A 22702-nucleotide genomic window follows, 5' to 3' on the forward strand; every position below is an offset into this window, starting at 1 on the left:
AAGTGGTAGTCGTACCACTACCTATACAATCATATAAGTCGACTTGCGATCCTGAAGTTCATTCGTTCACTCTGCAACTGTGTGAAAACATCAAGAAAGAAATAGTTGCTGCATTGAATAGAATATCTGCTGTTGATGAAAATAATTGGATAGGCGAGTCAGATGATGAGAATGACAACATCCCGCTAGAGGAAGTGATAGTTGAAGAAGATGTTGGAGTCGATGAAGACGAGATAGACCTTGGAGTCGACGGAGATGAAAACGAGGCTAACAAAAACGACGAAGATGAAAACGAGGCTAACGAAAGCGACAAAGGTGATGACGTGATGGAGTTTGAGAGGGTCGTGAATGGAGAAGGTGATGATGAAGGGGTTGTAGCTGATTCATCTGAAAGTGATGGTAGTTTGAGAATTGGTCTCCGATTGCTCAACGTCAGCGACACATCAGAAGATCCCATGGATTTATATTGCACGATGGATGCACACGTGCGAATCAGAACAATTGATGACAACATCAAAAAACTATGTTGGTGTTGTTTTCGTTTTTACTCCCTTAGAAACAACAATGGAGGGTGGTATCATCATATCAACACTCACAACACCGTTTCTATGATAGAAATGGGACAGAATTGGTGCGATGCTTGCGAGAGGTCCCTAACAAACTTCACCCGAGTGTCGACATGTATAGTATGTAATAATGTCAAACCTGTGACACATTAACCGTGGGCCTTCTGGTCGAAAAAAAAACGGCTCTTTTCAGTGCTACATTATTCATACAAACAGTAGTAGTAGTAGTATCCACAGATAATGTGACAAATGACTACTTTGACTAAAAAGTCGAAGTTGGGAATCTGTTAATCATTGAATATCTGTGTATTGTATGAAAAATCACTACTTTGACTGAAAAGTCGAAGATGTGAATTTGTTAGTCATTGAATCTGTGCATATGATGAGTACTACTTCAACTGAAAGTTGAAGTTGGTAATTTATAAATCATTGAATATATATTCATATAATGATGAGTACTACAGAGTGGGATGAGAATACTTTTACATACATTTTGTTTGAGACTATAATGGCAACCTTATGAAAAGGGTCAATACACACACACACACACACACACACTCGTGCAAAAACAAATTTGAGGTTATGTGCAGAAACTGAGGCAGCCTCCGCTTTGTATTTCCACTCAAAGTATATTTTGTTTCATTGTGATGTGTTGGCATTAATTTCTTTCAATTTTGAGTTTCGTGTTGCTCGACATTCGGAACGAAAAGGGAAAACTTTATGAAAATCATCAAGTTGTAGAGGGTATGCTGATTCGACTTGCAAAATGTAACCTTAAAGTTGTCGGTAAGTTGAGTTACATCAATGTTCGGATCTACCCATTCAAAATATCCATATAGTAGGCATTCTGACATCGCTCATCTATATAAATTATTTACAGAATACATTAGACACTTGTACTGTCTCGTAGGATCAAATGACGTCCTATACTAGTTGTTTGCTTCTGAATATCTATTAGAACAAACTGAAATTCCACTCCTTACACCCTCTTTCACAAACAATATCATATCAATGTTCTTTAAAATTTGTAATTTACAGCCGGTACATTTCAACTTGCATTTCCACGTATACCCGGGTATCATGTAGTACCATGTAGATCCAGCCCACACATTTTCAAATTAGTTTCACAGCCAAAAAAAATGTTTTTCATGTAAAGTTGCTTTATTGGCCTGAATTTTCAATAATGAATTGACGCATACTTTTCATCAACAATTTCGGTATCATTGAGTTTATTGTAGAATTTTTTCTTGTATGAAAGCTCAGTGTCGAGGAGTTTTTGTTGTATATCATCTACATAATCATACGAAAATACATTATCGCATTATCTAATGAATGACATTTTTTTTGAGTATTTTCAAATTGTTTAAAATTAATTTCATTGAGACTAACACTCATGAATCAGAAATAATCTGTGAACCTAAACTTGATGCTAGTTTCACTAGCGAATGGTGTGAATGAAAATGTATTTCTCTTTGTTGAAGGGAAGTATGCTCACACGTCCTCTTTTAATGACATCTTTAATTATAATATGGCTACCATAGCCGAAAAGGTTATAAAATGTAATAGGGACAATGAGGGGTTCCTTGAATGATATTATAAGCTTGATGGCTCCATCTCCTAGACAACCCCAAAAAATGATAATGGTCTAACGATGATGTCTTTTTTGACAAAAGTTTCTCACAAATATGATATATCTTAGCGGTGACAATATTGAAGGGTTACGTATTGGTCCAATATTCTCAATTTTTGATTCAATAAATTTAGCGATGTGGGGCATTTCATCTGTACACCCATGTATACAATTCTCACCCCGATGGCTATTGAATTTGGATAGCGTGTTATCATAGAAGCATTTCATGTGATAACCTGCACTGAAAGCTTTATGCTTTTAATATTTTTTATATTAATCTGAAATCTTCTACTCATAATTCTCGAGAATTGTCAAAATCACTATATAAAACGAATGATTATTTCTGCTCATTTACATAATTTCGGAATTCTACATGATCCAATTTTAGAAAGGGAATTTTGCAATTCTTTACATTTTCGTACAAGATGATCTGTTCATTTCATGTTTGTTCACTATGAAAAAAGGTCAAACATCTATAACGGAAATACTTTTTGTTTTTGTATTTGTTAACGTGTGGTGCAAGGAGTATGGACATGTCTTTTATTTAGCAGTAGTAATATTTTTTATCGAAATAATTTGTATCCAAAGGTGAACCATCGTATTCGTACAATTTATAAAAATATTCATTCCGAATCAATGGAAAATTAACGTGACGTTTTAATTTATGTTCAGTCATTCCTGCAGATATTACTTCATGCAATGACTTTTTTTGATGATATTCAATCACAAACTATTAACATCGACTGAAATATTGTTTTGTTTTCCAAATCTCTTTATTTGAGGAATTTTCATGAGAATTTCCGGACCGTCTGTATTTGAAATCGTGTAATAATGGGTTTATGAAGATGAACGTGGAACGTTTTCTTCGAGCGGATGATAATGATTAATATAATAATGGTAGCGTTCCTGTTTTGAATTTGTTCAGGCAATTGTATGAACACTGAACCATACCCTCTCATTTCATATATATTCATGGCTATTTCAAGCAAAAGAATTTCACTCAACGCCCAATCCGAATCGCGTTCCTGAAATTCAACGAAGATATTCAGGATGATATCGAAGACGTGTTCCTGTCCCTAAATCAATGACTGCATTAGAGGTGTTAAATATTTTGCGATCACATATTTCTCCATCATTCGAATGTTTCATGAAATCACCCAAAAAATTTAAATTGACCTTGATGCATTGCATTTCCTTCATAATTTTTGAAATTTCCTATTTGAACAGGAAATATGCGTCACCTAAAAACTCGTCTCATAAAAATTACATTATTTTTCAATTCTACTGCTTCCCTTCAACCCCGATCCTATAATATTTTTTTGTCATTTTCATATCCATTATTGAACATTTAATGCGTTTCTCAATTTCACTTATAATGTTCTTTTTTTCCCACTGAAAAATTGATTTTTTCCATGGTCCAATAACATTTTTTAATGTGTCTACTTAGTGAGTTCAAGGGCCTTTTCACAATGGAAGTTGAGTAATTTTCTTAGATGACTTCAAGTAATTTATCATTTTGCGATGGAAAATTGCCGACATCTTTACGGTTATATTTCAACTTATTCAAATACTATGGTCTAATGATGAGCGGCTGCTGCGGCAGTAGAGAATTCGACTGTGTGAAATAAATGAAAAAATTTTTTGAGATAATAAAAGACAATAGTTGAAATAAAAACATTTTGAAATACTTCAAATAGTTGATGAAATTGTGTTGTAAAAGTATGAGTCACCTCAATATTCTACAATTTCGAATGATGTAGCAGGGTTGCCTACGTCTCTTACACCTCTGGAAATGAGGGCGTTTTTTCCTTCTTAGAAATATGGGATGAATGATTCATATGGTGTGAACGGTAACAACACAATATTTTTTACTATCTCTGTAAGTACTGTTTTTTGAAATTCAGTGGATACTATTTTGGTTGAGGAAATTTGATGCGGCACTCCTAATTGAACATGATACAGTTCCAGAATAGGTTTTTTTTTCTACAACAAACAAAAATAAGGGTAATAATAGTTGAAATATGCACGAAGGTGATGAATTTATTTTGAAAAACTCATTAAATTCAGTTCACTATGTTCTGAAGGAAGAATTCATCAAATGAAACTGTTTAAAAAAGTGTACCTACATCTGATCATGCAAACAACAAAAATGAAGCCTATCGTGCTTCCCAACTTGTTTCATAGGATAACGGTGCAATAACAAAATAACATTCGAGAATAACTTCATGCATAATCGGATAATAATATTACTGGTGAAAATATGTTATGATAAGATGTTTCCGAATTGTGGCTTTCAACTTCGACTGCGGTACTTCCCACGATGACACAATTTGAATATGTTAACATTTTCTCTAAATGTGATTATTTTGTACGTTTGTTTGTTCTTATCTCTTCAATTCTACTGTAGTGTGAGATACTACTCATCAATTTTCAACATTTTCTGTGAATGTTGTCATTTTGTGTTTATTTTATATTATATGTAGATTCAAATCTCCTCTTAACAAATTGAAATGAGTACACATGTTAATATTATACAAGCCATTGCGAAAACATTGTTCATTTCACTTTTCATATTCCCAACATTGGTTATAATGAACAAAAGTCCTTGGTTTTCCATATCTCCACCGATTATGATCAATCACAATATCACGTTGAAAGCTCCTTGAACGATATGTTGCTGTTTGAGGAAGCTTGCGTGTTTACAAGTTCCGAACACATAAATTGCCGAATTTTTTCAACAAGTTTTTTTGTCGTCATTGAATCCGATAAATATATCGAGAGTTTGCCGAAGTCTTCGAGGAGCTGTCCAAACTCTTTGAGAGTAATTTCAAAAATGATATTTTCGATGATAAATTGCTATACTGATTGAACGAGTTCCGAAACGGAGAGCAACGCTTCTTGCTTCATATTTTCATGTTCTCCAGTAAAAATTGGGAGGTTAGAGTACCCACATTGCCCATGTATCTCAAATAATAACGGAGTCGTACATTGAAATGTGAGGGTTTCGTCAGACACGGCGCGTTCATATTGAGATGTCTCCTGTATACTTCATGGCTGCTTGATGCTGCTTACCCTGTGTACTACATAGCTGCATACCCGGTATAACTCAATGACAGCCAATTTTTTTCTTTCACCTTGACAGCTATGGTTTTTCTTCAACGCTGCATACCCTGTATAACTCCATGGTAGTCATGTTTTTTCATTTTACGTTAGCAGCCATGTTTTTTTCTTCAACACGCTGCACATCCTGTATTCCCCATGACAGCCATGTTTTTTCTTAACGCTGCACAGTCTGTACACCATCATAGCAGCCATGCTTTTTTATTTTACATGGGCAGCCATGTTTTTTCTCCAACAGTCATTTTTTTCAAGTGGCACATCCTGTATACCTTCATGGCGGCCATGTTTACTTTTTTACGCTGGCAGCCACGCTGCACACTCTGTGTATTTTTTTAACGTTGCACACCCTGTAAATTTTCATGCTTGATTTTTTTCAAACCGACAACGCGGTAATAAACCTCTCCAATTCTACAAACGACAATGCCGCCGCCGCTGAACCGATTCTCGAGCCACATGATGAGCAACTGAAAAGCCACTTTCGCCCCAGAGAACTCGTTATATACATCCGATCTATGAGTATTTCCTAGGAATTAAAGTCAAGAACTGGTTCCATACACCCTTCTGATGTCTTCTGGAGATGAAATATACCAATTCTTCATCTGAAACTTGTATAATTATATCTGAAAGAAGCAATCGGCATTTTTGATATATTTATCATCTGAATCTGTTGAATACACTTTTTCCATACCAGGAAGAATACTGTCTCTCAACGCGCGTTTCGTTTACTAGGTCAGCATATTCCATACCCCTTAATTTTTGTTTCATCAATGTGAACGGTGTCATGAACGTTTTAATAATTGAAAGAGTTATGGAATCATGTCTTCTGGAACTCAAGAATGAATCATTCGATTATTAACAACAATTTATAGATATGGATGGATACAGAAGTTTTTAAAAAAAAGTCATGATTTTTTGTAGCTTGACGATTGTTCTCCTTCTATGAATTCATTTGAAATCAATATTTGAATATATACTTGTGGTGCAGTGCTTGGAACCTTAGGTGTAGTAATGAATATTACTGAAGTTTTTTCCCAACACCAAACTGTTATTTGAACACCTCGACACGTGGTTTCGATCACCAAGTGATCATTTCCAAGAGAAAGATCAAAACTGAGTTTTGATCGGAACACATGTCGAGGTGTTAAAATAACGGTTTGGTGTTGGAAAATACTCCAGTAATATTCATTTGAATATATATTAGTTACAGTTAAATTGTAACTGTACTATGAAATGAACCTTTCAAAATTTTATTCTTTCAACTTTACACAGTAATTTACATTTTCAGTGTGGGATTCTACAGCTAAATCGTCAACGGGAGTTCTGCGTGGAAATGTATTTCAGATGGGCCATTTTGAACAATGCCTCTCAGCTAGGGCACCATTCTCTCCTAAATATTGTCTTGCTACTATTACAGCTGGAATACCTAAACCAAAGAAGAAAAGAGACCATTTGTCTTTGTACTTTGATCCTAATGAATCAGTATTCCAAAGATTACACGTGAGTATATTTTATTCAATTATTTGACTAAGTGAAAGGGTTATTTAATTTGTAATATTTTAATATTCCTAATGAGACTGACATAAAAAAAAATAGAAATACAAAACACCTTTCAAAATATTTATTATGGATCAGTCTAAAAAATTGTTAAATGAATGGACTATTCAAAAAAAATTATGGGTAATGAGGTTAGGACGATTCTGATACTGCATTTGCCCTTTTTCCATGTAAAATACTCATGAGAAATTCTGTTTCCAAAATTTCAGAATTTCCAGCGAAACCTTGGGGAACATTCAGTTGCAGAAAGATGTGACGTGTGTCACATCTTTCTCCAACTGATGACCTAAGAGCATACATAAGATGGCGACGTGTTAAAAAAACATCAGGCTGTATACTTGGTTTTAATGGGTGGATCGTGACGTATATTACTTCAAATGAAAATGTATGAAATATCAATTGAGAGGGTAGAAGATGCTGAATGGAGTTGAAAAACAAAGATGACAGCGTGCCAAAGAGGCATTGAGTGTATCTAATGATATTTCGAGAGTGTCATGTTGTGTGTTGTGCCCGAAACGAAAACATGTTGAATCTTATATATTTAAATTTGCTGACACCTGTCAATAGATGACCTATAGGAATTCTGGGGAGGAAGTGGCTTATCAGTGCTTATCAGTGTTTAATCATGTATAAGGCTCAATTAGCGATTGCGTTATCGCTGTTTGAGAGATAACGATTCAAGTATGCTTATAGGAACAATAATATTGGGTATACAAGGTGTCGTTTCAAAACACATCATTCAAATGTTATACAGGGTGTGCAGCTTTAAAGGAAAAAACATGGCTGCCATCGCGGTATAAATATTGTGTGCAGCAATATAGAAAAAAACATGGCTGCTATGCTGGTATTCAGGGTGTGGTTGCAGCGTTGCAGCGTTGACCGGTCTGTAGCCGGTCGCTTCGACGTGAAAGCTTTGTTCACTCACTCAAATCGACCGCCGTGTTGGTGTTAGGAATAACACGTTAAAAGGTAAGACCTCGTCAATCCTTAACTTGCAAAAGTTTCGACTTCTGAGGGTTGTCGTTCGTAGGGGTGCGACAGCTGGTTAACGGAAAACAGATTTCAAACCCATGTTAGGAATCACATGTTAAAAGGTAAGACCTCGTTAGTCCTTAGCTCGCACAAGTTTCGACTTCTGAGGGTTGTCGTTCGTAGAAGTGCGACAGCTGGTTAACGAAAAAAACATATTTTAAACAGATTTTTTTAAACAGGTATACAGGGATGGCAGCGTTGAAGAAAAAACATGACTACCAGGGTTAACGAAAAAAACATGGTTGCCAACGTTAGAAAAAAAACATGGCTGCTATGGAGATATACCATGAAGGTTTAAAGGATGTGCACAGCGTTAAAGAAAAAAAACATGGCTGCCAAAGTTAGAGAAAAAAACATGGCTGCTATGGAGGTGTACAGGGTGTGTTTGTAGCGTTGAAGAAAAGTTGCCATGGAGGTATACAGGGTGTGCACAGCGTTAAAGAAAAGAAAAAAAACATGACTGCCAGCATTAAAGGAAAAAACATGGCTGCCAGCATTAAAGGAAAAAACATGGCTGCTATGGAGGTATACAGGGTGTGCACAGCGTTAAAGAAAGAATATGTCTGCCATCGCGGTATACATGTATACAGTGTTGAAGAAAAAAAATATGGCTGCCAACATTAGGGAAAAAAACATGGCTGCTATGGAAATATACAGTGTGTGGGCAGCGTTGAAGAAAATTTACCATGTAGGTATAAAGAGTGTGCACAGCGTTAAAGAAAAAAAAACATGGCTGCCAGTGTTTAAGAAAAAACATGGCTGCCAACGTTAGAGAAACAAACATGGCTGCTATGGAGTTGTACAGAGTGTGCACAGCTTTGAAGAAAACAACATTGCTGTCATCACAGTATACATGTTGTATACAGCGTTAAAGAAACGTTAGAAAAAAAACATGTCTGCTATGGGGTATACAGGGTGTTTTTACAGCGTTGAATAAAAGTTGCCATGGAGGTATCCAGGGTGTGCACAGCGTTAAAGAAGAATACATTGCTACCATCGCAGTAAATATGTTGTGTGCAGCGTTGAAGAAAAAAACATGGCTGCTAACATAACGTAACGATGATGGTGACCAATATATGGATCTATGTGATTCATCGAAAAATATGAACTTTCGGTTCATAAACATTGAGATAGAAAAAAAATGGTGAATTCGGATTGCTGGTATGGAGGAGCGTCCGAATCCACAATTAAATTACCATTTTTGGTTTTCACTTCCGGTCGTTCAATTTCGATAATTCCGACATCGATGGCTTCGTCTTGATATCGAAAAACATATTTGAGCATTTTAAAAGGTGAGGATAACTTTGTTAATAGTGAAGTTAGGAGGGGAATGTGGGAACACTAACCTCACAATTTCTACTGGATAACATGAAAATGAAAAGCATAGGTATGTATCATGTATGCTACTGCAGTTGAATGAGCTTCCTTTGGAATGATGCCGTCAGGGCGTGCAGCGTTATCAAATATTTGATTGGGGGTGGGGAATGTCAAAGAAGGGTTGATATTATTGTTTGAAAGTATGTTAAGGTCATTGAGCACATGGAATAGCCTGTAATAACATGAAGGATACTGCCGGAAAGTTGAAGAGTTTCGTAAAAGTGTTCAATTATTGAAGAAATATATTCAAGACAGAGAGCTCGATCGAAAAGTACCTCGAACGAGATATCCATGTCGAAGAATTCAACCTCACAGCGTAGAAAATGCCACTGCCAATGCTGAAAATGAATGTTCTGCTTTTAACTGCAATAATAAATAACGTTTTGTATGTGAACGTACCAATGGGTGTAAAATTCATAGCAATAAGTGTAAAGATCAATCATTTCTATCATGAATGCAATAGAACACAATGGAGTTCAACATTTGTCTTTGGAACTTAGCATACAGTGTTTGTATGCTAAGTTCCAAAGAATCCCCTCTTAAAATATAAACTGAGACTGATATACCAAGATCTTCGAGAAGTAGATACGAAAATAGTTGAATTTGTTCCAAAAGTCATAATCGGCATTTGACCTTTATAGAATTCTCATTACAGTATCTAAGATATCAGCATGTATTCTGATAAGGTTTGTTCAAGAAATAATTAAGAAATTGGATAAGAATTGGATGATTTGGTTCAAATATTTTTTATTTCAAGTCGAATATATAAAACAGTTTTGCTTAATTAATGTCATCACGTTTTATTGATAAAGCCATAGACAGGAAATTTGCGTTGAGCTGAAACAGAAAAAATACGATAAGCTAATTATCATTGAGTCGAAGAAGAAACATGATGAGGGGACAGGATATATGCCAACGGTTTTTTTTGTTATCTACATGACAATGGTTATTCATTCCATATAAAAAATTTTCGAATGTTGTTTTGTTATCACGCAGGTGCCAAGAAAACAAGTCGGGACGAACGATAAGCTTCAATTTTCGATTGACTCAGCAGAAGATTGTCTGGTTGCGTTTGTGTGTGTGTGTGTGTGTGTGTGTGTGTACCTGTCGCGCAATAGTTGTGTGGCCACATGCCGTCTAGCAACACGCATGGTGTGGCCTACCTACTTTGAGCGGCCATTTTTTGAGGCCACTAAATGCGGACCAATTTTAAACGAATCTACGCCGTCTGCTGATCACAATGGTACCTACTTTTCTATTTGACCCCAGAGTGAGGGTTCAGGGATGTGTCAAAAGTTGTGTTAACTCATCAAAATTTTCTCTACCTCATGTGGCCATCACTTTCGTCTGCCCAGTGCTGCCTCTACAATAACATGCATCTTGGAAACTACTTTCAAGGACTCTCGATTTATTTATCGAGCGGACTGAAGCAAAATTGAATTCTCGCAACTTGTGTTTAAAGGTGCCTTGTGTGGACCATCAGGTGTTCATTATTTATTGAGGCCAAGAGGCTTTTCTTACGATCTTCAGAAATCAAACGTTCATGTTTACCTAATGCAAATAAAAGATATTCAAATATGATATGATATGTGACACAATTTACAGATTTCAACTAGTGATCTATTCAACTAGTTTTTTCAAAAATTTTCAAACAAATTCTTCAAAGAAGACTAACTACCTACAATTAATGTTTGCCGCTAAAAAGCTGGAGGTTAAATAAATCCCAACGTCCGTCCATAATAGGTATATCCACATCCCAAATGTTGGGATGGCTTCCAACAAAAAACTTTACAGATCGTAGAAATCATCATTTATTAGCCTTTTGAGACATGATTTAGTTAATAGAATATAGGCAGTATATCTAATTGTATCATTCCAGGATAATGAAAAACTGTATAGAAATATGTACAGATTTTCGTAATCAGAATAAAAATAAAATATATCGAAATATTGTGCTTTCCACGTAAGACAATCGTTGAAGAGTGTGGTAATTGGTGAGCTCCACAATATTGACAATATATCTTTTAAAAATGAATTACCCCAAAAAACAATAACGGAGCCAGTTGACGCTATTAAACGCTTTATTGAACTGGTTGTAAAAATCTTACGAAGTTTTTTCAATAAAGGTTTTTAAAATATATGAATCATTAGGAATTGATTGTACAAAACCACGTTTGAGTAATATGGAACTGAAAGAATCCTTGAACTCGTCAGTTTCTCATTTAAAATTTGGTCTAATTGCAGGGCATAGGTTTAGTGATGACTTTAGTTTCGTGGGGTAATTCCTTCTCGTATCTTATAAAAAACTTTGAATAAACATAGTGCTTTATCACTTGTCTTGAATAGTAATAGAAAAACAGTTTTGTATTACCTGCAAAAGGAATTTTGACGATTGGGTTAAAACTTGGTAAAGTTGTTTGATTGATATATGTGATGAAAATCAATATTCACCACCAGTTTCATACAACTCTGCTATCAATATCAAAATAAAGAATTGAAAATACAATTTCATGCTTTCATGTATTTTTGTCGGGTCGTGCTCACTTATCAAAGAAAAAATTTCAAAAAAAATTATCTGCACGCTCTTGAGCCAGGAAACAATATTACAAAAATGCCTTATTACTACTTACTAATACTCAAACGGTAATATGAGAACTCTTAAATTTATTAAATTTATGCCAAAGGGTACGCCTTACTTTGTTACAAGGTGGTTTATTAGTTAAATAAATGGATAAACAAGTTGAACTAAATTGAGTGAACACCATTATTGACTTTGTTACTGAAAAAACGACATTAGCAAATGAATGATTTTTTACACCAACTAACACGCAAGGAATAACAAAAACCAGTTGAGCATTGCCTTTTTAATTTGTAGGTAACATTTCTTGTTCTAATGGAATTTATTAACAATTTTTTTCCCAAAGTGAAAAATAAGGGATTAATGGGACCTTAACAGTAGAAGTTATCTGATTTCAGACAGACTGTGACGTCATCACAGCAGCCAGGTTACCTGTCAACCAGAGTACACCAAATTGTCACGTGGTGTTCTGTCACCCAGCCGTGAACCAATCAGAGTGTACCAAATTGTCACGTAGTGTCCTCAAACTGTCACGCAGCTCGCCAGCTAATGAGAGCGCACACTTCTACATCTCAGAACATCGTGGCGGGAGATTTAAATTTTCTGTGGACATGAATAATTCAGGTAGACAGACAACCAGACGTATCCCTCAACAAGACAGACCGCCCAGTCACGTGCCGCACTTATGTCAGCTCATCTTTCGCTCAACACATTTTTGTTTCACGACGTCTTACAAAAGTTTTCGTTGGAGAATTGAACGCAGGTCTTCGGTGCGATAGACTTGATCGTTAGCCTCGACAGCACCGTGAGATATTGAAAGTAATTGCGAACTGTTGATAGTGATGGCTTTGCTTTTCATTGTTTTTCGAATTGTTTTTACATTTGAATTATGATCACTGTTTAGTAAAACATATTTAGTTTCGTTTGAAGATGTATTGAGAAAACCAATTATGACAGAGTCGGAAGTGGCTTATCAGTGTAGGGGCGTTGGCGTTTGAGAGATAACGAGTCGGGTGCGCTTGGAATGATATGAGAACAAAATACATCAATCGAAGCGAAAAAACATGATCGCCATGAGATTATTCGAAACATATCGTGTTATGAAATATAAGAAATGTGGGGAGTGTTGTGAAAAGTAAATATGAGTTAATGTAGCGGAATGGTGCAGGTGTTTTCAGTCGTAGACCCAGGACAGAGATAACAAGCTGCCTAGGAACTTATGCAAGCAGAAATTCACGCTATTGAATTGTGTGGGAGAGATTGGAAGAATCCAACCTCATACACAAGTCAATGAAATTTTTTTCGAAAAGTCAAGTGGTGTAGGAAGCTCTTGACTCCTACCAAGCAACGTATACATTGTCAAAAACGGCTCTCCTCGATAGGAACACTTAATAGATTGTTTCTAGTCTGGATTTCTGCTGCTGCTGACTCCTTGCAAACGAGGGGTGTTGCAAATAACTTCATCGAACCGGAACCTGTCATTGACATCGCTTTAGGCGTTGTCAAACGAAGATTAAACACCTGGATGGCAATGACCCAAAGCAATACCGAAGCCATCACTATAAACAGTTTGCGATTACTTTCAATATCTAACGGTGGTGTTGAGGCTAACGATCGAGTCTATCGCACCCAAGACGTGCGTTCAATTCTCCAACGAAAATTTTTTCATGCTGTCATGAAACAAAATTGTGTTGAGCGAAAAGATGGGCTGACGTAAGCGCGTCACATGACTGGGCGGTCTGTCTCGTTGAGGGATACGTCTGGTCGTCTGTCTGCCTGAACTATTTATGTCCACAGAAAATTAAAATTTCCAGCCACGATGTTCTGAGATGCAAAAGTGTGCGCACTGATTAGCTGGTGAGCTGCGTGACAGTTTGAGGACACTACGTGACAATTTGGTACACTCTAATTAGTTCACCCCTGGGTGAACTAATCAGAGTGTACCTCTGTAGACTGGGTGGTCTATCTGCATTTTATGGCGAGCCGAGAGGCAACCTGACTGCTATGATGACGTCACAGCCTGTCTGAAATGAAGTAACTCCTACTCTCAACCATTAAAATGTGTTTATATCATTGAAGATGATCACTTGGTGATCGAAACACATGTCGAGGTGTTGAAAATAATTTTTTGGTGTTGGGAAAAAACTCCAGTTATATTCAGTATGAATATGGTTGGTGGCATTTTAGAACTGATTCATTATTCGTGCATATGACACACAATCCATCATCCATTGTTTGATATTGGTTTCGGGCAAATCAACAGCTAGGTATTTCTGTGCGTACTCAGTAACCACAAAAACTCAATGTTTGAACAGGAATATTAGGATAGTATATTATAGGTCCCTTTTGTATCTATAGTAGCCTAAATGCTGTCAAATACCTAGAAAGACTACAAAATCAAATTATTTTAACGGTTCTTCTATTTCCTATTACTTTTGGGGACATTTGGTTTCAACAGCACCTCTTTCTTCATAGGAGAAATTATTTGTTACAGTCACCGCAGCAAATAATTTCCCGAAAACAATGAAGCTTCGGGGTCTCAAAACCTTTCTTGAAGTCAGACATACACACATCCCCTATAACAGTTCAACACTGCCGTGCCAGTGCGGACACGAGCCCATTGTTAGTGGGGATACATCATCGTAGAGTGATTCAATCGAATATTTGATATTCTGTAATGACGAAATTTCAATTTTGAATTGGTCTACTGCTATCGCGACCTACGTCCAGATTGCATTGGGGTTCCTATGTTTAGATATTTATTCTCCACATCTGTATATGAAGTTTTCTCGGGAGGCCAGCATAAACTATCATAACAATCATTTCTAGGATTATCTCAATCTATATGCTATGACAGATAGTGGCTTTTAGCATTGGTGTCAATGCTAAAATCCTTGCCTAAATGGTGTGATCTGTTTAAAATCTGTTTTAAAAAATGTTTTTTCATTAACCAGCTGTTGCACCCCTACGAACGATAATCCTCAGAAGTCGAAACTTGTGCGAGCTAAGGATTAACGGAGTCTTACATTTTAACGTATGATTCCTAACACGAGTTGGACGATAGTAAGTGAAAATCGATCTTTCAGACTAGGGTTTGAACCACCAACCAACACGGCAGTCAATTCGAGTGAATGAATAAAACACCCACGTCGAACCGTCTGGCTACCGACCGACCGATATAAAGATAGTTTTTCGAAGATACATTTCAGAACACGGAGTGCTTGCATATTTCAGTTCTTTTGCCCGTTAATATATTTGTTACATTTTTTCATAACAGTTTTAACAGGCCTTGAGGAACCTCAGCCTTGGCCATTACGATCTTCGGACTTGGATCCCTTGCATTATTCCATCTGAAGGCATCTCAAATTGAATGTTTATACAACGAGAGTGACGGATGGAAATGAATTAATGATATTTGTGGTGTCATGCATCACCCAAAGAATTTTGGAAAGTATGCGACAATTAATGAGCAAGTTAGAGTTTGAATTCTGAGCATTCACTGAATATTTCGTATTGAATTTCTAGTAACCGAATTAAAAAAAATATTATTGCCTCAACTTTGTTTAAAACATACTAAAAGAATTTGAAATATTTATCTTTAAACTTGTGATTTCTAGCCCGGGTCAAGCGAAACGCAATGAATATCAACAGTTTCGTTAGTAGGAATCGATCTATATACCCAACTGGCTAACGCTCAAAAGCCTTTTTTTATTTATTAGTCCAGAAGAATGACTTTTTAAAATACGACGAATGATTTGTTTTGACTGAAAAGGTCCAGTGGTCCAGTCGTATTATAATGCAACAGGCGAGTCAAGATGGATATTGAGATTTGCTTCAGCTTTACTTTTAGTTTTCATATAGTTACTATTTGGGCACAATTTGAAAACGTTTTATTTCAATTTATAAACTTGTACTATACTAGTTGTATACAATGATTCTCATTAACCTCTGCGACAACAGTGAAATTACTCTTATAAATCTAATTACATCAATAGTAGCCCAAGTTTGATAAGCGAAATATATCCTAAGCAGTTAAACATAACCGCTTATTCATAACAACTTCAACACGCGTTATTCGGAAAAGCGATTTATTAAATTTATTCAATTGAAGTGAAAGTACAAACTATTTTTGATTTGAATGGATTCAAAGTATGAAGTACTTGATCATAAATCATCATGAACATAAAACGGCATATTGTTCAAATTGCAGCAAGCTTATTGACACACTAGTTTCAATAGAGATGTATCGACGTACCGTATCAAATTGAGAATAGTTCAGATATAAGTGAGGTATTCACAATATCACTCGACAGTGACAACACCTTCAATTAATACCTAGCGAAAGCATTGTATGGTAATATATATATATATATATATTCTAATTTAGGGAAGAAACAGATTTCTTTAATTCAGATTTTTTAAACACCGGATCTGTCTCTCATACAATGTAAAACTATATGGACGAGGGATCGAGAGTGTTTATATAAACACTATTCATCGGCGTGTTTTGAGAAGATGCACAGTCAGATATATTTGTCACGTAGCTCAAGATGTAAATATGGGCATATCAATATCCAAGATTGAAAGTTTTGTCAATACAGCTAAATAGGTTTTTCTGATGACCCCCGTCGCACGTGGACGATGGTTACGAAAAATGGTTTGAGTAATGGGAGGGACGAAGCACCCGTGATTTCTTCCTGGCTTTTCAAAAGGCAGAGAAGACAGAAGGTAACATCCAAAATTTGATGTGGAGAAATTTACCTGTTTCAATGCTATTAATGTATGAGCTCCAGTATGAAAACTTAATATTCAACACAGTCAAGAAGTGAAAAAAATTGATGAAGACTGATAATATGAAATTTCTATAATTGTTTTACTCAATTGTTTGCTTTCATGCCAAACAAATCTGTAATGTCACCAGGATTTCTACACATCTTGGGCGGATGGTAGCACATTCATCAGTCTGGTTTCTAACTAATTGTAATGAATCAAATTTAAAAATTTGAAAGATTTTTCCATTACATTTCATATTTTGAATTACGTTTTTCAACTATTTAATGAGATTAAAGTTGGGAATTCCATACATTGAAATATATCAATAAGATCAATTGTGATGACTACATTTTGTGCGCATGCTCGATTCCGATTTCAATTCATGGAATTTCAATCCACTTTCAGTGGCCAGGAGTTCATTATTTTTATTAAGGCATTCGGGCACGACTGTGTATGGATGGCAACATAATTATTTTGGCCACAAAATGATATCAGTAGGTTGATATGCATTTTAGTTATTTCCGATGATAAGTCGAAAGCTTTGGAGTGTATAAAAAAATTAAAGTAAATCAAAACAGTGTAGAAAAGACGTGTTTAATTGTCAGAATAAGGTTGATAAATCGGCAACAATATACGATCGATTACTTTTCAAAGAACATATCCAACTTCTTATATTTTCAAAGATTGAGCTTGATAGAAAATATGTTCAAAATAGTGAGATCTAATTTTGAGTGAGCACTTTCCAAAAAAATTTGTACAATCCGTTTTCTTACTCATTTTCAAGAGACTTTTAGCGTCTGACTCCATATTACATATTGTAAATTATGAAATTTACTTTGGGAATTGTAGTACAAATGAAACTAATGAAGATTCATTGATTATTATTTTATTAACGCAGTTGGTATGGCCACATAATGATACCTGATACGTTGGAAATAATAAAATTGAAATTTTGAGGCGTGTGAAGTGTATATGTGGCCACTAAGTGGCATCAGTAGATTGATATGGAGCGAACGGTGCAGTTGCCGACTTCGGTGTTTGTAGAGAAACCAAAAGTACCAGTTGTTTCGAAAATAATCGAAATAGAAACGATAATAACTTTCATAAAAGAACAATGAATTGGCTTTCTTTGCCACCGAGTTAAACTTCGCTTTTTATTTCCAATTTATTCAACATTGACTAAACAATTGTGAGAAGAAATATATCCGAGAATAATAAAGACCTTATTATTATTATTTCTTTATTCATTTCCAGTATCTTTTCAATCTACTAAGATTTTTCAGTGAATCATATATCGAAATTCACATTGAAATATACTGCATGAAATCAATGGCGACTACTGCATTATCGAGAGCAAATTTTATTCAAGATTCAGCAGTTTAATTTCATGAAAAACTTTTTGTAGTATAAACAAGAGAAAGGTGAAAATTCAAGAGTTCAAAGAGTCCAAAACGCATTTTTGGGATGATGGTAGAACGACGAAACGTTCACCAAATAAAACAAGCATCGATTATAAAGTTTCTATATCAAAATCTTTTTTTTTTAATTTGAAATGCTCTATTATCATATGTAGAAATGATCCACTGACAAATAAAATCATTCCCGTTAGAGTTTTTAATATTTTCAGTTGTTTCGAGAATAATCGAAATGAAAAAATCTATAGTGTCAGCTTTCAGGAAATTTTCTATAATTTTATATAAACACTATATAAATCAAGTGTATATGGCCACATAATGATACCTGAAATAATGTCCTTGGAAATAATGACCTTGAAATTTTGAGGTGTGTAAATTGTGTATGTGGCCACAAAATGACATCAGTGGGTTGACCTGCAGTTACCGTTGAGGTGTGGTCATGGCCACATATGTCTGTTTTGATGAAAAGTCACTGGCTTCGGTGTGTAAAGAAGAACTGGAAATAGCTGGGCATTCATCTAATAAGCCTCCACCGCCTGGTTATGATAACTTCGAAGACCCCACAATTCACACCAGGGCGTGGTGTCCACACTACTATTGCGCGACAGGTATGTGTGTTTGTGTGTGTGTGTGCGCATCATTTCCAATAATCAGATGTAAGTATAATATTTTTTTTCAAAATCTGTGTATAATCATAGTTTTCATTGTCGAAACTCAGTGAAATTAATTCAATTGAGCAGTTTTGAAAATTTTTGTTTGAAATTTTACGCTTTCGGTGTTTTTGTGAATAATAAATTATATTTTTCAATTCGAAATACGAAATATTCCGTTTTCCAAGATGTTTTTGCGAATACGAAGATTTTCAAATAGTTTTTGAAAATTTTTATAAAAATTATGTACTTTAGTGGTTGTGTAAAAAAAATATTATAGGAAGAAAATATGCCCTTGTATTTAAAGGTGCAAAAGACGTGGGCAAAGCCAACCCTGCTATATCATTTGTGATTGTAGAAAATTGCGGTTAGTATTGTATCTTTCTTTGTATGTAGTGAAAAATTGTTTGAAATAATTTTTTTTCTTCTTCTTTTCCAGATAGTTATATACCCTCACTCCCCGGCGCAACAGAAATATTTTTCTTCGAACTTTCCTTTCGAAAATCATCTGCGCTCGTGACTTCACGAAGGTTGCCTTTGCGAGTCGTTCCTGTGCAGTTTCTTCAACACATCTACCGGACTATTTCAAATTTTCGTTTGGAGTGTTCAGCAAGCATCCATTTGCCGCAAGAAAAACTTATATAACATGCGTGAACACGTCTGTTTGGACAGAACATCTGCAATGTACGAACATTTCCAAGAATTAAACCACAAGATAAATGAAGATAACTTCAAAATTCTACATATATGTAATAAAGGGAGAAAAATGAATCTGTTGGAGGCCATGGAAATCAACAAATCAATTGAAAACCAGAAACATATACCCCTAAACGAGCAACTTGATTTATATAGGTTTCCTCTCTTGAATTTATGAGTTTAACAACCCCTAGAATTTTCAGGATGGTATTTTGAGTTGGCATCATGTCTCTCGAATACCTGGCCTTGCAGCATATCTGAAAATTCTATGAAATCGATGTTCCAAATTCAGATTTAAGTTTTATACTTGATAATGGGGTCAAACCCGAAACCGATCGTAAAATAAAATTTTCCAGGGGTATTTAGACAAAAGTGTTTTTATTCATTTCATTGAAGTGATCATGAATTACCATAAAGTAAACAAGTCATCAATCACACATATTCAATGATGTGGAAAAACAATTGTGAAATTCATGATGGAAAGTATGTTAATGATCTACGTGTTTGGCATTGATTCGATATCAAAACTTTGCAGAAATACAGCGATATATACATGCGAACGGATATATTGCTTTTGACAGACGTTTTTGAAAACTGTCGCGAACTTGACTTGAAAATATATGGGCTGCACCCTATGTGGTATTACACAATGTTGGAGTACATGTGAAATTGTATGTTGAAATATACGAGGTGTAAATTACAAATTTCAAAAGACGTCGATATGGTTATGTTTGTGGAAAGGGTATAAGGGTTGTAATTTCGATTTGTTGCAATAGTTATTCAAAAGCAAACTACCAATATCTGCCAAAATATGATGCTACGAAACCATCCAAATTCATAATATATTTCGATGTGAATAATATATATGTATGGGCAATGTCGGAATGTCTACCATATGGAGGTTTCGAATGGATAGATACGAACATTGATGCGTCTCAAATTCCCAATGACCATCCCAAAGATTATATTTTGCAAATTGATTTGGAGTACACTGGGGGGCTTCATGATTCACACAAAGATATTCCATTTTGTCCCAAACATCGAGCACCACCTAACTCAAAAATGAAAAAATTGATGTCTTCGAACATGTATTGAAATTATAATCCATGAAGTCTGCATGGTTGTGACCCTACATCAAGTTGAATACTCGATTGAGGACTGCATCCATTACGTCTTTCGCAAAAAATCAGTTCAAGTTAGCCAATGAGGCGATCTTTGGGCAAACAATGGAAAATATCCGGTTGCACAGATAGTAAAATAGCCCTCGATTTCATGATCGTACAGTTTTCTATACAGACTCGATCGCTATTGAATTGAAAAAAGCTGAACTTTTATTCAATAAACCAATGTATGTGGGGATGACAATTTCGGATTTATCTTGAAATTTCATTATGACTTCATGCTACCTACTTTGGGTGTGCTTAAATGTAAGGTAATGTACACCGATACTGATTATCATGGAAAGAAATCATTGGAAATGACAGAAAACTTTGACACATCTAATTATATTTTCCTATCTTCAACATGATGATGATAATTACAACTTCCCTAACATTCTACGGAAATAAAAAAAATGTGGTCAAGTATATAAAATGAGTCAATTTCGGTCCCGACAAAACTTACGCTATAAATACCCATCATTCACAGTTCTTTTCAATATATCACATTGGTGTAGAGATTAAGGACAATGTCTACCACGCGGACGTCCTGGGTTCGATTCTCATAACTATAAACTTTTTTTAATTAGAACCACGTGACTGAAATGTGACAAGGAGGCCGAGTGGTGAGGCGGAGTCCCAAGAGGAGCCGATCGGTGATGCGGAGTATTCAGGGGGCCGAGGGGCAAGTGGGCCCACGCTCTTTGAATCTCTCCAATACTCATTCCATCCTGCGTCGATGACGTCACACGTTTCTCCCACTCCTATTTGAATCAAAAATTGCAAAATGTTTAACTCCATAAGAAAATACATGGGATTTTGGACTCGTGCTCTCTTTGCTCATCTAGTGGATTTGAATTTCCCGCTGCATGTGCGGTAGCTTCTGATTGGTCGTCTGAATGACGATAAAAGTGGAGAAATGGAGGTGGTTTAAAGTGGACTTTGAAGGCTAAGGCTCAGTTTATACATAATGGACGTGTGGCAGAAACGAGGCGCTGACCTTTGCCCCTTCCGTGAGAAGTTGGCTTGAGGTCCAGAAAACGTCAGAATGGACCTTAGCCATTTTCCCATGTTAATCTCCATAAGGAATGGGCCAGAACCCCTATAGCTATATTACTTTTATCTATTGCCTTTTGCGTGTATCCGTTCCTGTTCGCTATTTGGTATATGATATTCCGTTCTTTGTTCCGGGATTCATTGCTTAGTGGTATTCTCAACATTCTGTTTATGAATGCGTTATAGCCATTTTCTGTGATGGTGGATGGTTTGAACTTGCGGGTATGGTGGAACTTGTTTGTGTAGGTTTTCTGTATATCGCCATTTGGAATTGTGTTTTGTTGTAGTTATATCCGATGGTTATGTCCAGGTAGTTAAGGTTTGAGTTGTTCTCATCATCTATGCTGAAAATCAGTTTTTGATTCATTTCGTTAATTTCCTTTGTTATTTGATCTATTCTTATTCCACTGTTTGGTGATATGTTCAGTCCATCGTCAACATATCTGAACCATTCTTTTTTTTCATTATGTGTTTTTATTATTGTAAAATTTTCTCACCTATGGTGAGATATTATGCTAGGGATCCCATCGCTAGTCCATCTGTTCATTTATAAAATTTTATTTTCCTTCAGATTCGAAATAGTTTTGGTTGAGTATTATATTTAGGCTGCGTTCCATCTGGTTAATATAGGTTCTGCCTATGTTTTGGTGTTTTAGTTTATCTGATATGGCTTTTATACTTCCGTTGACTGGTATTTTGGAGTACATGCTTTTTATGTCGAATGAGAATAGTTCAGTGTTCGTGCTGACAATTGTCTGTGAGTTCCATTGAATTTTTGATGCTGTGGATTACCAGTTCATCGGCTATGATTTTTGAAATTTTGTATGAAGGTGCTTTGGTAAAATTAATAACTGATCTTATAAGTTTATTTTTTCTATGTATCTTTATCTGTGTGTTGAGTTTTGGTGCTTTTGTGTATCTGTTCAATGTTTTGTTGTTGAAGATTTGTTTGTTGGATTTTATTAGGCTATTAATTTATATTTCAAATTTTGTGGATGGATCGTGATTCATGATATGAAACTCGTTTTCTGTTATATAGTTGTTCACTTTCATACTTAATTCATGTTTTTCAATAATAACTGTAAAAAATAAAAAAAA

At 35.5% G+C, this 22702-nt stretch overlaps 1 protein-coding gene across 6 annotated transcripts in view; it reads left to right on the top strand.

Moving 5' to 3' along the window:
* Window positions 1-22702, top strand: part of LOC111516152 (nose resistant to fluoxetine protein 6) — a 327989-nt gene that overhangs the window by 44686 nt on the left and 260601 nt on the right. For all 6 annotated transcript variants that reach the window (XM_074186129.1, XM_074186130.1, XM_074186127.1 and 3 more), the window contains exon 2: window positions 6602-6813. In XM_074186129.1, coding sequence (XP_074042230.1) covers window positions 6602-6813 — 212 coding nt within the window. The remainder of the gene's footprint in view (window positions 1-6601; window positions 6814-22702) is intronic.

The sequence above is a fragment of the Leptinotarsa decemlineata genome, unplaced genomic scaffold, assembly GCF_025532065.1.
Source record: "Leptinotarsa decemlineata unplaced genomic scaffold, Ldec_3_MD MMD2_tig00078422_RagTag_RagTag, whole genome shotgun sequence".
NCBI classification, from domain to species: domain Eukaryota; kingdom Metazoa; phylum Arthropoda; class Insecta; order Coleoptera; family Chrysomelidae; genus Leptinotarsa; species Leptinotarsa decemlineata.